General features: G+C 42.2%; 1 protein-coding gene across 4 annotated transcripts; it reads left to right on the forward strand.

Moving 5' to 3' along the window:
* The first annotated feature begins 234 nt into the window (after positions 1–234).
* Positions 235–16,659, forward strand: OPTN (optineurin). Of its 4 annotated transcripts, none has more exons than XM_084205703.1 (14): positions 235–278; positions 942–1,118; positions 2,780–2,982; positions 5,156–5,311; positions 6,384–6,460; positions 8,510–8,644; positions 9,702–9,783; positions 11,029–11,144; positions 11,817–11,966; positions 12,981–13,074; positions 13,730–13,888; positions 14,578–14,708; positions 15,449–15,528; positions 15,689–16,659. In XM_084205703.1, the coding sequence occupies exons 2-14, from the start codon at positions 953–955 to the stop codon at positions 15,808–15,810; spliced, it is 1,671 nt and encodes a 556-aa protein (XP_084061829.1). In that variant the 5' UTR covers positions 235–278; positions 942–952; the 3' UTR covers positions 15,811–16,659. The 4 variants fall into 4 exon arrangements, with proteins under 4 accessions (XP_084061829.1, XP_084061832.1, XP_084061830.1 ...); XM_084205706.1 differs by having other exon boundaries at positions 8,513–8,644; XM_084205704.1 differs by lacking the exon at positions 235–278 and adding an exon at positions 366–507.
* Positions 16,660–17,263: the final 604 nt, after the last annotated feature.

Raw genomic sequence — 17,263 nt, forward strand, 5'->3', positions numbered from 1 at the left:
CAGAGGTCTTTTCCAATCTCATCGACCCGCAGGAGTTTTCCCCCTGAGGGGCAGCGCTCCCCACGCCACCTTGCAGCTCCATGGGGGACTTGGCTCCCGGCCCGCTGGGCCGGCGGCCCTCAGGGCTGGAGCCGGGAAGCGCGCAGGAAGCGAGCGCACCGTGCCCGGGAGGCGGGAGGCGCGGCGCTGGGAAGTCCCCGCGGAGGCGGGGGCGGGGACGGCGGGGGAGGGCGGGCAGGCCGTCCGTCAGCTGAGCGGCCATGGGCGCGCCGTGAGGGGTGAGTGCGGACGCGGTTCCTGAGGCCGGCCCAGAGCGGGGGGTGGCGGTCGCCATGGCCGGGCTCGCCCGGTGACTCGGCGGATCCGGGGTGGGCCTGCGGGAAGGAAGGGCGAGGCGGGGAAACGCCGTTTCGCGGCTCCCGGCGGCCGGTCTGGCCCAGAGACGGAGCGGCCGTGCCTGGGTAGCGGCGGGTGCAGGAGCCGCAGCCTTCCCAGCATCACGGTGGGGTATGCAGGAGAACGGGAGGAGGGGACAGGAAAGCGAAAATGAAACTTAAAAATCAGCGGAAACGGGCTCTCGGCGTGAAAAGCGGCGCCGGGGCGCCGACAGGGCCGGGCGGGCGGCGGGGCCCGAGTGCTGTCAGGGATGGGAAGGGGCGGGAGAGGCGGGAGTCTCGTTTCATTGCCAGAGAAATGGGCTCCTGAGGAAGGGTTGGTTAGCCCGAAAGACGTCTTGGGGATCGTGTGTTTTAGGCCCATGGAGGATTAATGTAGACTCACAGGTACTGTCGTGTAGAGGGGTTGGTTAGAGGGATTGAAGGTGCCTGTGTGCTGTGACAAGGCATGTGGCTTGTATGTGTTAATAAAATGAGTGTGTGGTAATGTTTTCATTATAATTGGGCAAGAAATTGAAAGTTTGTTCTTGGCAAACCTTGTAACAGCTGCTTCCGAGATGTCCAGCAAGTCGAAGGGCCGTCCTACTGAAAATGGAGAGCATTCCAAGAGTAAAATGGAAAATGGAGTGGACAGCATGGCAGCCCCAGCCCTTAACACCTACACCCCAGAAGAGATGGTGCAACAGATGAAAGAACTAATCACTGAGAACAATGAGTTAAAAGGTGAATGCACACGTGAGCTGGTCTTGAAATGCAAGAGCCCTGAGTCTCTTCTGAAGGGTTTGTTTTGTGCTATGAGTATGAATTCTGTGCTTGTCTGCCCTTGCTGAGTATCATTTGCTGTATAAACAGCTCTACAAGTGAGAATACCAGTTTAATAATACACATCAAGAGGATATTTGGTAGCACAATTGGTACCACATTGAATTGGTGTGGTAGATTAGGGGGAGGACAGCCCAATGTAAGGGTGACTTGCTTGCTCTTGAGTTTTATATATAAGCAATGTGTATTTTAGAGGGTGACATGAAAAATCTCTTCCTATGATGTGCTATTTGCTCATCAGCCTCGAATAAAAGATTTTTTTGATTTGTATTGTAGAACTGTTTGATCCATTACAAACATTTTGCCAAAGCTGCATTAGGAGGGATGTGTACTGTACCTTCCATACTTCAAAAAGGAATGGTGGCTATGGCAGGGTACATCTGGGAGAAACCAGTAGCCTTCCCTGAAAATTCCTAATTATTTGAGTCCTTCATGTGAGATACATTTACTTCTGGATCTGGAATTTAGGTGTCAGTTATTTCTTCCTTTAAATGCTTAGGGCAAAATCTGGGGGCTCTGAGAATTTTCTATGTAAAAGACAGAAGTATCTCACTGTTTGACAGCAGAGCATGAAGTCACATGTCTCCTGTATTGTGATTTTACACTGGTTTACATTCTTCCTGAGTAATTTTTGGATGTGGTCCAGCTTTTCTGTCTCATGGGAATCTAGCAGGAAAGTTGTTTGTAGAAGTACGTCTGGTATTTTGCTAAAAGGTCTTAAATAAGGTAATGTTTTGGGACATATTTACAGCTGCTGGAACTCATAACTTGCAGAATCATTCTCCAGACTATATTTTTTTCCATAACCTGAAGGATTCATGGGCAGTTTGTCATATGACATCAGGATGTAATGGAAGTTACTGGAAAGTACAACTATAAAGGATTTTTAAGTAACCAGCTTTGAGTTACTTGCTTAAAAAAAAAGCATGTCTAAAATAATTTCACTGACTCTGACTAAAAATCTTGTAAGCATTTTGCAAGACTGATACTGTTACATACTGACGTTGTTACTTACAGGGAAATGGACTTGGCTGTAAGTTGTTTGGTATATTTTTTCAATGCTTGCAATCAAATCTTAACCAAATCTTAATCAAATGTTGGGGGACAGCGTTTTTGGGCATATTTGAGACATTTGATTTGATAGCATCTGCTTCCATGCAGTAATTCACCAGTCTAGGATGTTTTCCCTGCCAAGTCTCAGTAGTTTCAGAAGCTCAGTTCAGCAGTTTCATTTGGGCTGATCATGTAAATACCACACACAGCAAGATACCATGGATCTCTTGTGAGCAATCCTTCTGGCTTCTTGGTTTAGGAAAAGTCAAGAAGTCAATGAGTGTAGGCATGTGATCTCAGCAGTGGATTTAAGCTGTTTATTATAGTGCTAAGGGACTATGATAAGTTTAGTTTTGGTATTTAAGGTACGCCAGAGGCTCATATTTCACACCCAATTATTGCCAACCCATTTGATGCTGAAGAATGCTGAGCTCAGTGTAGTGGAAATCTGCTGTTTCATGGACAGAGTATTGATGTGATTCAATGTCTTCTCTCTGGCTACCATTTAGAGGCCATGAAGTTGCACAACCAAGCTATGAAGGACCGATATGAGGAGCTTTCCACCTGGAGAGAGAAGCAGAAAGAAGAGCGAGAATTTTATGAGTTAAAGTTTAAGGAGGCAAAGCAGTGCTTGCAGGCCAAGTGCATTGAAAATGAACAGCTACAGCAGCAACTTCAGAGCTTAAAGGAAAGAGAAGAAGGAGCTGAAATGGTAAATAAGGAACTGGTTAGATTTGAATTGAAACTCTTGAGCATTCAGTCCCTTCTAGGATTCATCACAGTGTGATGGTTTGGAGATTTGTTAATATCTCCATTTTTATTCTTAGCTCTAAGAAATGGTCTTCACCTGACTTACTTTATAAAGTGAGGCCTTTCAGAGTGTAGTGACAGAAAATTATGGCACACCTGAGATAATATACTTTTTTTGTTAGCGTTTAGTAAACAATAATAATCAAGCTTTTTTACATAATAAATAAGAACTGGCATTTCTTGCTAATTTTTCATGTATTCTTGGATATCTCTTTACTTTATCCTTCCCTTTACTTGTTAGATTATCTGTCTCTCATGATCATTTAATTGCTTTTTGTACTGTGTTTCCAAGAGCATGTTTCCAGGGAGAAGTTGACATGTAAATAAGCAAAAAATAAATAAATTACATGCCATCTATTTTTATTATATCAGTCTTCTTTTCTGAAAGCTCTTTTACTGAGGTCAAATTAGATCTGTGCTTCTGCTGCTCCATTTGAGTCTGACTGAGCTTTCTCTCTGTGTCCTGCCCTTGGCTCTGTTACATATCATTTCTAATGTTGCAGGTGGTTGCACAGTAGCCAGGCAACATTTTGCAGGTGGTACTGAAGGCATCTGTGGGCAAAGCTGATCAAAACAAAACCTGCTTTGTGTCCCAAATGGTCATGTGAAAAGTTAATTAGGAAGTTCATGCAGAGCCAAACTGATGCGTTCTGGTGTCTGGTACCTCCAAGACCCAGGTGGATTCTCTGTTGTCTGATGAAAGATGAGTGTATTAACCTTTTTCTCAACAGAATCACTAGTAGACTCTCCTTTCCTCTTGACTGTTTGATGGAACTCTGTAAGAAATGTTTCAGCATGTAAATCAAAATTGGCTAAAAGGTCAGAAGATGCAAGGGGGAAGAAAGTAATGTTTCAATAGTGTGATTGTGTAAGTATTACTTACACAGATTTTTACAGACTGAAAGCTGCGTTTCAGGATTGTCAGGAAAATTCAGGATTTCATAAATTGTTCAGAATTTCATAAATCTGGATTTTTTTTTTTAGGGGAAGCAGGGGATTTATAATCTTTCTATCTGTTGTAGAGCTAACTGTACTTTGACTGCCTGAAGTATGCTGTTGCCAGAGTTTTCCAGCCTGCCTGAGAAATCTAAAATCTCTCTCATTCCCTGGAACTGACTCTAAATGCATCCTCTTACCGTATAAGCACAAAATCAGAGGCAGCAGCAAGTCAGAGGGGCAGAGTGGTATTGTGGGATGAGAGACACTGTCAACACAGAGATAATTTGGAGATTTGGCATAATCATATCTTAGATATAATTCAGACTTCAGGAATTGTTCAGAAGTTGCACTGATGGTATGTGCTGTACTAAAGGCATTATCAGGAGGTGGAAGCTCAGATTACAAAATAAGGAAGAAACAAACTCACAGGGAGATGTTTCATAATGGGGAGCACCATTTAAAGGAGAGAGAAAAATGAGTCTTGCTGGTTATGTAGAGGCTTAAGAGAAGATTTTGAGTAACCTAGAGAAAGGAAGAAGGCAGAAGGAAAATGAGATGATTGTGATTGGAAAGAGGGAAGTTTGGGGAGAGGAATCTCTGAGGAACAGAGACTTTGTGGAAGGGATCTAGGAGTTTGTATGAAAGTCAAGGAATTGGGAAGGTTTATACATAGAAATGTGCAAAGAAGCTAGAAGGTGAGGAAAGGCTTAGAATGGAGTGTGTGGGAAAGTTCTCTGCCCACTGGTCTTTTCTTCTTTGGATCTTGGTTAGGTTTGGGAGAAGAATAGGGATATGGGTGAAAAAATACAATAATTCTGGAGGTTGGTTGATACCCTGTGTGGTAGCAAAAGGCATAGATTCAGGCAAAAATTTACATCCATATTATGTGTGCATTCAGAGAACCAGTCCTATATTTTCCAGCAGTGGGATGCCCAATGTTTGATTTACTTGGCTTCACAGTTTAGACTTCTTGCTGTTGAGTGAACCAGAACATACTTCAGGGGTCTGTCCTGTGGGGTTTTGAGGGAAGCCTGAACAGAGGAGAAGGGATGTAGGACCCTGTTATGTTCAGGCTGTGTGTGCTCCTTGGCTGCTGTTCCCTGTTGGTTGGCTAATGCAGGGTGTGTTTATCCCAGGAGGGCTGCGTGGCTCCTGAGAAGGAAGTGATGCAGCTGAAGTCCCAGGTGCAGCGGCTCCAGGCCGAGAAGGCAGATCTGCTTGCCATCATTTCAGAGCTGCAGGTCAAGCTGAACATCTCAGCAGAGGATTCCTTTGTGGAGATTGGGATGAATGTAAGTAAAGGGAACAACAGGAACACAGTAACCTGCAACCAGGTGCTAGGCTAAATTCTGTCATTCTTTGATGCTTATGTCATTCCTAGATTACCTGTTGTAGAGCACTTGTGTCTTAAAGGACTTGGAATTAGTTTTTGTCCTTCCACTCTAAAGCTCTAAGCAAATTAATTTCATAGATAGCCTCTGTTGCAGTAGTTAAAAATGTTAAGTCTTGTCTTAGTTGAAATTTCTGGGAACGTCAGTACTGTGTTTTGTTAAATCTGCATAAATGGGGAATTTTCTTTGGAAAATGGGGCTTACTTTGGAATTTTCTTTGGAAAATGGGGCTACTGACAGATAAATAGAGATGCAGGCAAACAAAACTTAAGTGCAAAACTCTAGAGAGTATTCCCTAGAGGCAAAATAATGTACTTTTTTTACTGTTTTTGTATCTGGAAAATCTTCACAGGCAAACTGAAATGTGAAAATGCAGGCCTCTGCTACCCCTCTACTCCCCCCCATATCCTCCCTCTGGAAAGTAGATGTGCAACAAGAAATTTAAAAAATGTAATTAAAATTTGTTTGGAGCTGTCAGAGAAAACGTAGGGGTGCATTCTCCTTTTTATTTGCTAGAAGGATTCTCCTTTGGGCTACAAACTGGGGTTTGTAGGAGTGGGGAGTTTGTCAAGGAGTGGGGTTTGTAGTAGGAAAGAAGAGTGGTTCTTTTAGGAGGCTGGAGAGTGATCTCTAGGCTTATATTGAAAGTCACCTGCAGTGCCATTGACTTGCTGTGTGCCCAGTCATCTTCAAGGGGAGGAGTGGCTGTGGAAGTTGCTGATGCATGGAGAAGGGCAAATCTCATTGTTGTTTCTATTCTCTACAAGCTGGAAGAGATACAGGGAAAGGCATGTGAAGTATTTAAATTAAGAATTTCCAAACATGAAGATTATCTGTGGGAGTTTTTTTATTTATCTGTATTGCCATGATAGCAATTCTCCCTGTTTTTCTTCATTCCTTAACACAAATAAATAAAGTCCTGCTGTTCTGCTTAGATAAAATACTGAGCTAATAGTGTTTTTTTCTCTCCTAGGAAGGGGAAATAAATAGAACTGCAAAGGAACATCAAGAGAATAGTGGTGAAATGCCCAGTAATGTTGCTGTCTTCATGTACGTAGGTTCTTGTGAGATATGTGTGATTCAGACTTCTGCCTTGGGTTTTGTTTTCAGTGTAAGAGAATTTCTTTCTATGAGGAATGCACTAGAAAATCCTCTTTTTCTTTGGCTTTGCACCCCTCCATTGCAGTAGCTCAACCTCCTAGCATTTTTCCTCTCTGGCATTTTTCCTTCCAATTTTTAGTAGCTGACAAGAGGGAGTGCATATTCTGGCAAGTTGGCCAGGCATTTATGGACATTCTGACTTGCCAACTCTTCAGGCTTTTAAGGGAGGCCAAACAGAAAAGACAAAGATAGAGGCTGCAGGGACTTCTTCCCTCCTGATCATTGGAGACCATCTAATATCTGTCCTCTACCCAATTATATTTGTCTTGGTAAGAGTCAGAGGTCTTATAGTCTTTCAGATCTGACCCTGTTGGAGTGTGGTTGGAATGAAGTGTATTCATGATGGTGTAGACACATAGTGCAATACAGTCCTCACTTTTCAGGTTATTGGGTTTAAGGTAGCAGCATTCTGTTCAGGTTACTTCTCAAAATTCAATCTTTACATCAGCTCCAGGACACAAGGGACTTTCTTGCCCCTGGCTGAACCTTTACTCCTCGTGGACATAGACATCTGATACTGTTCAACTTTCCATTTTGGATACTGCCCAGTTTAGCAGCTAGATGGTTTTGGCTGAACTCTTATTTACTTTGTGCCTTTGCTTTTGAAAGGGAAGGATACAGAAAATGCTAAGGACAATAGCAGGCCAGAAAGCTGTGCTCCATGTTGTCACTCCTATGTCACTGCAAGGGAGAACAGTGCTTCAGTGTAGTATCAGAGAAACTTGTCCCTCAACATGCAGATAAGAAGTTGAAGGAGGGAAAAAAAATAAAAATAAGGTTGTTATAGTTGTGGACGAAACTGAAAGAGTTGCTGACCACAGACCGAGCTGCAAGTATTAAGCTTGGTTGTGGCTTGTGAGAGCACTGATTATGAGAAGACATTCCCTGTGAACTTGCTTACCTTTGGAGGAGAATCTGGGCCATATCTGCAAGAACAGGGGGCATACGTACCTCATAAAATATTTCCACTGTCACCACGTGTCTTTGTCCAGTGCTGAAACTTTAGACGGGTGCTGTTAACAGGTTCAATGAAATGTGATCCACTCAGGATGGATTTATTTCTGTAAGGGTAGAACTGCACTAAAAATCCCCTGATAAAAGTTATTTACTTAAAATATCCTGACTGAACACTGTCTTTTGGGTATTAAATTTTGCTCACCAGAGGTTTCTAGTTCTCAGAAGCACACAGAAGACTCTGCTTTGCTTTCTTTTCTGAACTACAAAAGCAGAACTTTTAACATGTGCTGTTTTACAGCTGAGACTCTGAAATATACAGTCAAACTTGCCTGTCATCCATACAGTTTGGGAATTTTGACTTTCTGTCTAGATGGCCATAAAAATGCATATAATGGGACACAGTATTTTATCACTTTTCTTATTTTTTGGAGCTTTGTATTTGTTGTGGTTCAATTTGCGGTAGCAAAGTACAATTTTGAAAAGAGCTATAGAATGTGAGGAGGGTAAAGTGTTAAAGAGATTTTTTTCTCAACAAGAAAGGGATTTCTGATGACCATTTTGGGATATGCTTTCTTTTCCATAAAAGAGCAAGGCAGAGATAAGAAATGTTCCGTGCTTTATTGCGAGAAAAAGTCATTTGTAGGAACGGGCAGCAGCACTTTGCAGAAAGGGCTGCAAAATAGGTCAGAATAAGTGCACTGGGTCTTGTATTGCCATGACTGCTTTTGTCACTTTCCTTGCTTAAGTGCTAAATTGTTCCCTCAGCTGGAAGGGGACTGCCTGTGCCCTTCATTTGCACTCACAGGGGCTGTGGGTACTGGTCTTGGTTCTTGGCAATTGGGAATGAGCCCTTTGCTCAGAGCACTGCTTTCCAGTACTGTGTGAATTGGTGGCCTCTCAGACTGGATTCCAGCATTAGGGTTAAGGGAGTGTGCTGCTAAAGGGGTAACTGTTGTTATTTACATCTGGTTTGGTTTAAAGCAGGAGCAAATCTGCAGATGAATCGAAGAATTTGGAGTCTGAGGAGCTAACTGTGAGCCAGCTGCTCTGCAGCCTTAGAAATGAAACTCAGAAGAGGGAAAAACTTGAGGAGGAGCTGCAGGATCACAGAGAGAGGTATGAAGTAGGTGCACTGTAACATTTGGAGCTGTTTTCTTTCAGAGCTGCTGCAGTTACCAAGCCTCTGAATGATCAGCAACAAGCTGAAATATCAGTGTGATCTGGGGAATTTCCTGAGCACTCGGTTGTAAGAACATTTTGTGGTTTTCCGTATAGGCATAAACCACAGTTTTCTTTCAAGGGATTTTATTTTCATTTCCTGAAGTGCCACAGATCAAGGCACATTACCCATTTCCTCTTGGGTTTGAACTATCCCTGGGTTATTCAGAAAGATAGGATGACTAGTTGAGGCTGTTCTCTCCATTCACTCCTCCATAGTTATTTGGCTTTGGATGAATCATCTCTGTGTGCGGCCTTAACCAAATCACTATGTCTAAAACAGGATTATAGTCCTCCTCATGATACTGGCAGGCTACATTTAGCAGTGTGTGAGCTTGCAAAAGCTCCTTAGAAATGTCTAAAATAAGTTTAATTACAAACTTTCCTAGTCTGTCTCAGCCCAGTTCTGTGGGTGTAAATCAGCACGACTGTTCAGGAGTGGCCAATTCCCCAAGCAGTTCCAGATCCCCACTAAGACATTATCTACTATGAAAGGTTGGTGTCACAGTAATTGCTTCTATGTGGTCTTCCTAGAAGAGGTAATGAGCCATAACCGAACGATTCTTAGAAACCTCAGCCCCTGAAAATACCACAGGAAAACAGAGACAGTAGTAATCACTGGATTCAATGAACAGAATTATCTATTTCCAAAGAGCTGGCAATTTTGGACTGTACCAAAGATCAGTCCCTTTGAACTGAATGTCATGATCTTCATCACACCTGCAGACTTACACATCCATTTTAATTAAATGTACACAGTGTCCTCTGTTCTTCAAGAACTCCCGTGATTTTGCAGGCCTTCCTGTATGTCTGTGGTTTCCATTCTGCCTTGTAATTTATTTTGTGGCTGTGATGTTACAAAGAGAGTCATCACTTGCATGAAATCCTTGTATAGTCACAGTCTCACCTGAAGCATAAGCCAAATCTATCATTATTGGCCCCTTCTCTTTTCCAGACTGTCAAAGCTGGAGAAGGAGACCAGAAACTGCCTGGAGAGTGGGACACAAACTGAACAGGAAGAAGAGAGTTCAGAAGCTGTAAGTTCCTGTCCTTAGTCAAGATATAACAACACACAGCTGACTTGTTGAGGTCACCAACCTCAGGGTCTAGATTTCCACTTGCACTCAGGGAGCAAAGGGCAGTTGTCCTGTACAGGTAATGGAAGTGAACTTTGATGTATCTTAGAGGTGGTTCCAAATTCACCAGCCACTGCAAAGGGGTGGGGTTGGGGGCCAAGTATTCAGGAGGCTTGGCATAACTGCAGTTATACCACATTGCCCTGGCCATGCCCAGTAAGCAGAGAGAAATGCAATGATTTCTACCTCCAGAAATCATCTAGACTGTGTGAATTTCCTCACTGCTGCCTACGCCAGCTTTTGGATCAGAATCCAGTGACAGCATACTGTAAAACAGACTTGAAATGTAGAGCTCAAACCTGCTTTAGGCTTGTTCATGTTTTTAGTGGGGTTACAATGGTGGGGTATAACTATTTTGGATTGAGACACAGTTCCAGGCAGAAACTTAGTCCTGATGTTCTCAATTAAGATTGAAAGAGTGCTGGGTTTGGGATTCAGCTCCAGACAGATGCTTAAACTTCTGTGCCAGCAGCTGTAAGCTTCTGTGTGAGGTGAGAGTGCAACCCCATAGCCTTGGAGGTCCATGCTGGTTCAGTGCAACTGCATAATACAGGCAGCTAAGAGTGCTTGTATGTGAGGTATGTGAGTTTCTGAAGTGCTGCATGGGACTTGGAAATATGCTATGGGACCTGCTGGAGACCTGTGCCCTTCTGAAGGTCAGGAGAAGTATTTTAGGGCAGGGCTGGGTTGGTTAAACAAGACCAGTCTGCAGTCAGATGCCCTTCCTAGGGAAAGCAGATGATGTCTCAGTTAATTAATGTTTTCCAGTGCTCTTATCTCCACTTTGCCTGAGTTACAGCCTGGGCCCAACACTCCTCATTGAAGTAGACACTGAGGTCAGCACTTGGGCTTCTGCTGGCAGCTGTTTCCATGTACACTGTTGTGTTTCTTCAGAGGCTCCTGTCAGCAGAGCTCATGTTACCTGCTTCAGTGGTAAAATGTAAATCTTTAGTGGAACAATGGAGGGGTGCAGTGGGGAATAATTGTGAAGCCTTGTAGATGAGGCCTTATTACTGAGTATAGACTGTAACTGTGCAAGCTAACTTAGGCAGTTTTCTGTAGAGTGAGACTTCCTACTTATCTTTCTTAGCCTGTAACTTTACTATCTTGAATTGTCCATGTGAAATTTTTTTTTTTCTCTAAAAGGTTGGCAGTGAAGTAGAAGCCCTGAATCTGCAAGTTTGTGCTCTGTTTAAAGAGCTTCAGGAAGCCCATGAGAAGTTAAAAGAAGCAGAATTGATTCAGAAGAAGCTTCAAGAAAAGTAAGGCTCAGAAGAGCAAAAGTTCTGTCATGACACTCAGTACATACTTGTATGACAACTCCCATCTTGGGAAACTCACCAGCTCTACAAATATCAACTTAAATAACTGTTTCATAGAAGTGCTGTTAAAGAGTGCTCCTTCTTTGTAAGTGGTGAAGTGCAGAAATACAGCAATTGTCAGAAAATCTGAGCTGCCAACCTAGTTCTGCAAATAGAACCTCAGTGCCTTGTATTATAAGATTTGGGTTGTAACCCTTCATGATGTGAAGAAAAATCTTTTCTGTTTTCTCTTTCACATAATCAATCCCTATTCTGGCTTTAGGGGAGAAAGCCAAGGGACTTGGTTATAACCTTTTCACATGAGCTGTCTGGGCTTTTGAAGAAAATTGTGTAGGTTATAAAAGTGGTTACAAGACCCTCACTTTTTTTGCTTAGTTTCCTGTCAAATTCCAGTTCTTTGAGATTCAAAATAGTAAGAAAATAAATGTTGGTTTCTATAGCTTTGTTTTCTGATGGCTGTGTATAGACTGATTTTTATCTTTCCCTGTTTTTCATCAAAATAAGCCTTTAAAGTGAACTATACAAATGTTCTTTTTTGCTATATGCCTCGTGGGAAAAATCCATCAGGAGAAGGTGAACAGAAGAGATCAACCTTTTTTTCTTCTCTATCAGGTGCCAGGTATTGGAAAGAAAAAGCTTGGCTGCTGCATCGGAATTGGAGGAGAAGCAGCAGCTAATATACACCATCAAGAAGCTGGAACTTCAGGTGGAGAGCATGCAGGCAGAGGTCAAGCTGGAACAAGCCAAGACACATGAAGAAAAGTGAGTATGACTTGGCTTTGTACTCCAAGAAGGTATTGTCAGTGAAGAAGAGAAGTCCAAGGGAAGCCAGCCAAAGGGGAATTGAATCTAAAATACTACTTTTGTGTCCTGTACCCTTTGAAACTATGCTGTGTTTGTAGATTATGAAGTAGAAGTCTGTATTCTTTCCTCTACTGAATGCCTCACTTAGGAATACTTGAGCTGTCAACTCTGACTTGTATCTTCCTTTAATCATTAAGTCCAAGGTGGAATAGAGCTGGGTGTAACATACAAGAGGAAGCAGAGAAGTGACAACAGCTGTGCCACTGACTAGCAGGGGTAAATGCGGACACATCTTGGAGGGCAGAGACAAGTCAGGTGGCGGCAGTGCTGGGAAAGTGACATTAATGAAGAGGTCTGCAATCCCTACAATATAAAGTTTGCACTAGGAGAGTCAAGTGTGTGGTCATGCTGAGGCAAAGAGAGGCTGTTTGCTTTGGCTCTCTGCTCCCTTTCATGTGCAGTCTGTGTAAGGAGTGTGAAAATGTCAGTCCAAGCTGTTCAGAGAGGCCGAGCTTCCTGAAGGACACGTCTTCAGCTGCTGCAGAAGCTGCTCATTGTCTTCAGAGTCTGTGTCTGACTATTCTGATAAATTCTCCTTCACCTGAAGTCTGAGTCAAGACTTGGATGCCTTCCTAAGAAGGGTGTTACATTGAACAGAATTTGTGAGCTTCATATAAAAAAAACTGAGTGATGGATTCTTCAATATGAAATGCAGATTATCAGTAAGGACATTGGTTTGCAATCAGTTGCACATTGGTTTGCACTTAATCCATGGATAGAGCAGCACACAACTCATTGGAAGAGAGATGTTGAGACATGGGGCATGACTTTTTCTCACCAGAAATGCACAATGATTTGCAAGGAGCTGGTACTGGCTTTTTTTTTTTAAGTTAAGTTTTTTTAAGTAATCTAACATTACTTAGATTTCAAATAATTGTTTCAAATTTTCATCTCTTTCTTTGTCATAAACAGGACAAGATACAATAACCTCCAGGATTCATATAGCAAACTCCTTCCAGAACTCACTGAGGCAAAGAAAAAAATTGATGAAATGAAACTCAAAGAGGTAAACTCATCACAAGAAGAAATCATAATTAATTAGGGTGAGGGGGAAGGGATGGGAGAACATCTTTAGAATCAGATTTGGTCAGGAAACAACTGTCATCCCTTTTACATAATTACACGCAACATAGCAGCACTGCTCTGATAAACATAGATCCTGTGCTGTCAGTTCCAGAAAACTTTATCCACACATCAGTACTTCCATGGTGTTTTCTGGGTAAGGCCTAATCTGCAGTCCAGTGCAGCAGAGTCCAGTCCTCAGACAGAAGTGATAGATACATCAGTGTTCCTGCAGCATCATTTATAAAAATGTGGGAAGGTAAATCTCTAAACATTTTTGTATTCTTAAATAGAATGCCTGCCACAGTGAGGTCTTGTTAGGAACTGAAGCACCATGGAAGTGCCATATTGTTCCTGGGAAAGCGTCTTTTACAGTGTCCACTAGGGGGTTGTCTTTTAATGTCTTGATACAGTGTAGTTTGAAAGCTCAAAACTAATCTTTAAGGTGAAATATCAGTCACTACTGCTGTCTTAGTCCAAGTTCATTTGGTGACCAAAGTGGGAACCTTTTCCAAGGACAGGAGGAGTAAAAAGCAAACTTTCACTTTGAGGAGGGTCATATTCAGAGTTCATCTCGTAATCACAGTTCTTCTTTGCAGCTGGATAGAGTAGATAAAGCTGTGGTGGAACAACTGACAGCAAAAGTGGAGTTGGCTGAACAAGCCCTTGCTGCAAAGCAGCTCCAGATAGATGAAATGAAGCAGATAATTGCTAAGCAAGAGGAGGACCTTGAAACTATGTCTGTGCTCCGTGCTCAGGTAACAGCTCTTCTACACTAACTGGCTACTTCCCCCAGCCAGTATTCAGAAACCAGGAGGTATTTAATGGCTCACTCTGGACTGCTGAATAGGTTTTCTCAACTTCAAAGCTAACCCCCCTTACTTGGTTTGACTTGGCAGGTCTTGAAGATACCTGCAGAGCCTTTACCCACTGTATTCTAGGGCTCTGTAGAGTAGGAGGAACTGTGTATGCTGGAGTCTGGCATAACAAACAGAAGTTGAGAGTAGATGTGTATTTAGAACCACTGGCTTAAGAATCATTGCATATGTTTTAGGAATGATTTTACTCATACCAGCATGTGTTAAGTGACTGCAAAGGGTTTGCCTCACATTTAAGGCACAGAACTGGTATCTTGGCCTGGTTCCACTATCTGAGCTACAGATATGTGTGTGTAATCAGTCAAATCACCTCCTCACTGCTTGTATGTGCCTGCTTTCTGCTTCTGTACAGCAGAGGCAATAGCTATGTCCCAGGTAAGACACTAAGAGTATCTTTCACAGAGTCCAGAAAGCGTTAGGTCTCCTTCACCTTGGGAGAAGTGCGGGTCTTGGCTTTGCAGTGTTTTGAGTAGATGCAGATTATGATACAGATTTGTGATTTTGACTTGTAATATACAAATACAGTTCAAAGTTACAAATTTTCAGCCTGATTTCATTTCTCTGATCAGATGGAGGTTTATTGTTCTGATTTCCATGCTGAGAGGGCAGCAAGAGAGAAGATCCATGAGGAGAAGGAGCAGCTGGCTGTCCAGCTGGCATACCTACTAAAAGAGCAGCAAAACTTTGAAGATCTTAGCCGGTGAGAACAGACTTTGGCTGAACGGCCTTTGCACTGTCCTGTTACTCTGTGTACTGGTGTTGACCAACATTGTTTTTGTGAGCATCTCAGTAGAAAGGCAAATAACTTGCAGACATTTCTTGCTTAATTTGAATTTAAAAGGAGAAAAAAAATTAATTGGCTGACTTCTCAATTTGCCGGTAGAATCTCTGTAAAGTGTGTTAGTTCTTAGTTGGGTGCCTTAGTAAGTTTTCATTTCAGGTGATGCATGCTTGGTAAATTCTCTCTGTTGATCCATGTGAGTTTCTTTGGGTTTTGGCCTTAGTTTTAGCTGTGAATCTGCAGCTAATCTTCCTGCATGTGTGGCAGGGATATCTGCTGCTCCTCCAGGAGGCAGTGGTGAGCACACAGTTCCGAGTACTGTGGTAGTTGAATCGAGTTACATTTCACATGAGCTGCACACTGAGTCCTTTTTATGGTATAACTTGCTTTTCTACTTAAAGCAAATTTGCAGTTTTTCCTGAACAGCTGAGAGTTTGAAGTTTTCCAGAGAAGGGTGCTCTAGATCCCTAGGTGTGTGGCTGTCCGAATCCTGCTGCTGGTGTCAGTTGCATGACCCTGATTTCAGCAAACCTGTGGCATGATCTCACAAAGCAGCGGCATTTCTAGGCCCTGTTTCTGAGCAGCAGTTGTGATCTAAATGCATGACCAGTTGACAGGAGTCTGTTTTCAGAGCCCTTGACTTGTTTATTTACCCACAGAACCAATCTGGCAGAGATGCAGAGTCGCCATGGAGCCAGGATGCCGGATCGGGAGCGCTCACCTCACCTTGTCCAAAGAGGTACTGCAGGCACCTTCTCCAGCCCTTGGGGTCAGGTTCAGGTTAAACCAGCTTTGCTTGGCTGCAGACAGCTTCCCTGTGGTTGTTCTGGCAGCTGAGTAGCTGCAGAGAGCAAAATTGCATCATATAATAGTTCATCATTTATCTTCTCTGCTTGCAGGAACAAATAGTCAAGACTGGCCAGAGCAGCGGAATATTTCCATTTATTCATGTCCTAAATGTGAAGAAATTCTACCTGATTTGGACACACTGCAGATTCACGTTATGGACTGCATTAATTGAATGGTTCTTTGTCTTCTGGAATTTCACCTGCCAAACACTTGGGGGTTTTTTCCTTCTTGCTCAAATAATGCTCAGCTCTTATGTCCTATGAAGGAGGTTTTCAGGGGTTTGCTTTGCTAATTCAATGAGAAAAGGGTAAAACTCTTCCCGTGTCCTGTAGTCACTAATCTTGTTGTAATCTGCTTTAGGGAAGGAGTTTTCATAGATTAACAACATGGATGTGCTACAGAATTTGCAGTGTGTCTGCTACTATGAAACCTTTCAGGAACATTCCCCTGAAGTGCTCTGCTCTATGGCTACTCTGCAGAACGGGGCTGAATCACTGAAGTCAGAGGAGAGATGAGATATTTGCTGATCAAATATATGTATATTTATATAAAATATATGTGAGCCTGTAAATACTTCATCTCTTACATACTATATACCAGGAAAGTAATACACGAGAAAAGCTGTTTGAGAAGCTTTCAGCAAATGGAATAGTACTGTGTTCATAGAGAATTTGAAGTGAACCCTGATCTTTCTCCAGATGGCCATTTCATTGCTGCCCTTGTGACCATACTAATCTGATGTTAAATTTTTGATGGCTTATGTAACTTCTTGCTTTAGCCAGATGTGGGTAAGGTTTAAAACAGATCAGCTAGGTCTGATATATGTAGCTCCTGCTGTACTCAAGTCACTTGGTTTTATAGAACTGTTAATTTTTATGATGTTGTCTTAATTTTTCTTTATTATAATACAAGCATTTGAACTTGTACAGTATTGTGGTAGAAAGCACTGAGATGGATGTAACCTAATTTAAAAAGAGTATAGTGGATTTTCACGTATCAAAATAAATCTATTACAATTATAAATGTATCTGTGCCTCTGAGTATGTGGGAGACTGGAACAGGATTTCAAATTCCTATGTCTGAAAAGCTTGTGTAGAAACAACTGTAGTGGATTAGTTCTGTTCTTGTCCCCCCAGGTGTTTTTATCTCAACAAAAAGGAGAAAATCCCTTTTTTGTCATTGTAATTTGAGTAAGTTTTTTACTTTGCTTGTTGTCACTGTGGTTTTAATTATCACTTTTAGACTCTGGATTCTTATTTTCTGTTATAGCTCATCTATAGCTTCATCCATAATTTCAGGTAAGACAAGAGCTGACTGTTGTGAAGAGGTACTTATCAGCCTCGTTGCAACCTTCTTCATCAATTACAAGTAGTCCCAGCAGATGCAATCTCCTACTGGCTTTTAATTGGTTCCTTTTGACAGTAGGATTTATAGGTTTTTTTTACCCTGAATCCAATTTTATTATGGGAGCTCTGATGGTTACAGATTCTGCAATGATTAAAATCTGATGGAAATACTACTAGACCAGAAGCAAACTAACAGAATAATAGAGCTGATTTCATCTGAGAAGTATTAACCTTAATGAAAACACAGAAAATCAATGTGAAAGGCCGAAGAAGGAATAA

This window comes from Fringilla coelebs (assembly GCF_963513975.1).
Source record: "Fringilla coelebs genome assembly, chromosome: 5".
Lineage (NCBI taxonomy): Eukaryota > Metazoa > Chordata > Aves > Passeriformes > Fringillidae > Fringilla > Fringilla coelebs.

Excerpts from the sequence above, each read along its gene's own strand:
- OPTN (XM_084205703.1), top strand. The coding sequence starts at position 953 with ATGTCCAGCAAGTCGAAGGGCCGTCCTACTGAAAATGGAGAGCATTCC. Across the intron at positions 1,119-2,779 it reads TGAGAACAATGAGTTAAAAG|AGGCCATGAAGTTGCACAAC; the intron begins GTGAATGCACAC and ends GCTACCATTTAG. Across the intron at positions 5,312-6,383 it reads TTGTGGAGATTGGGATGAAT|GAAGGGGAAATAAATAGAAC; the intron begins GTAAGTAAAGGG and ends TTTCTCTCCTAG.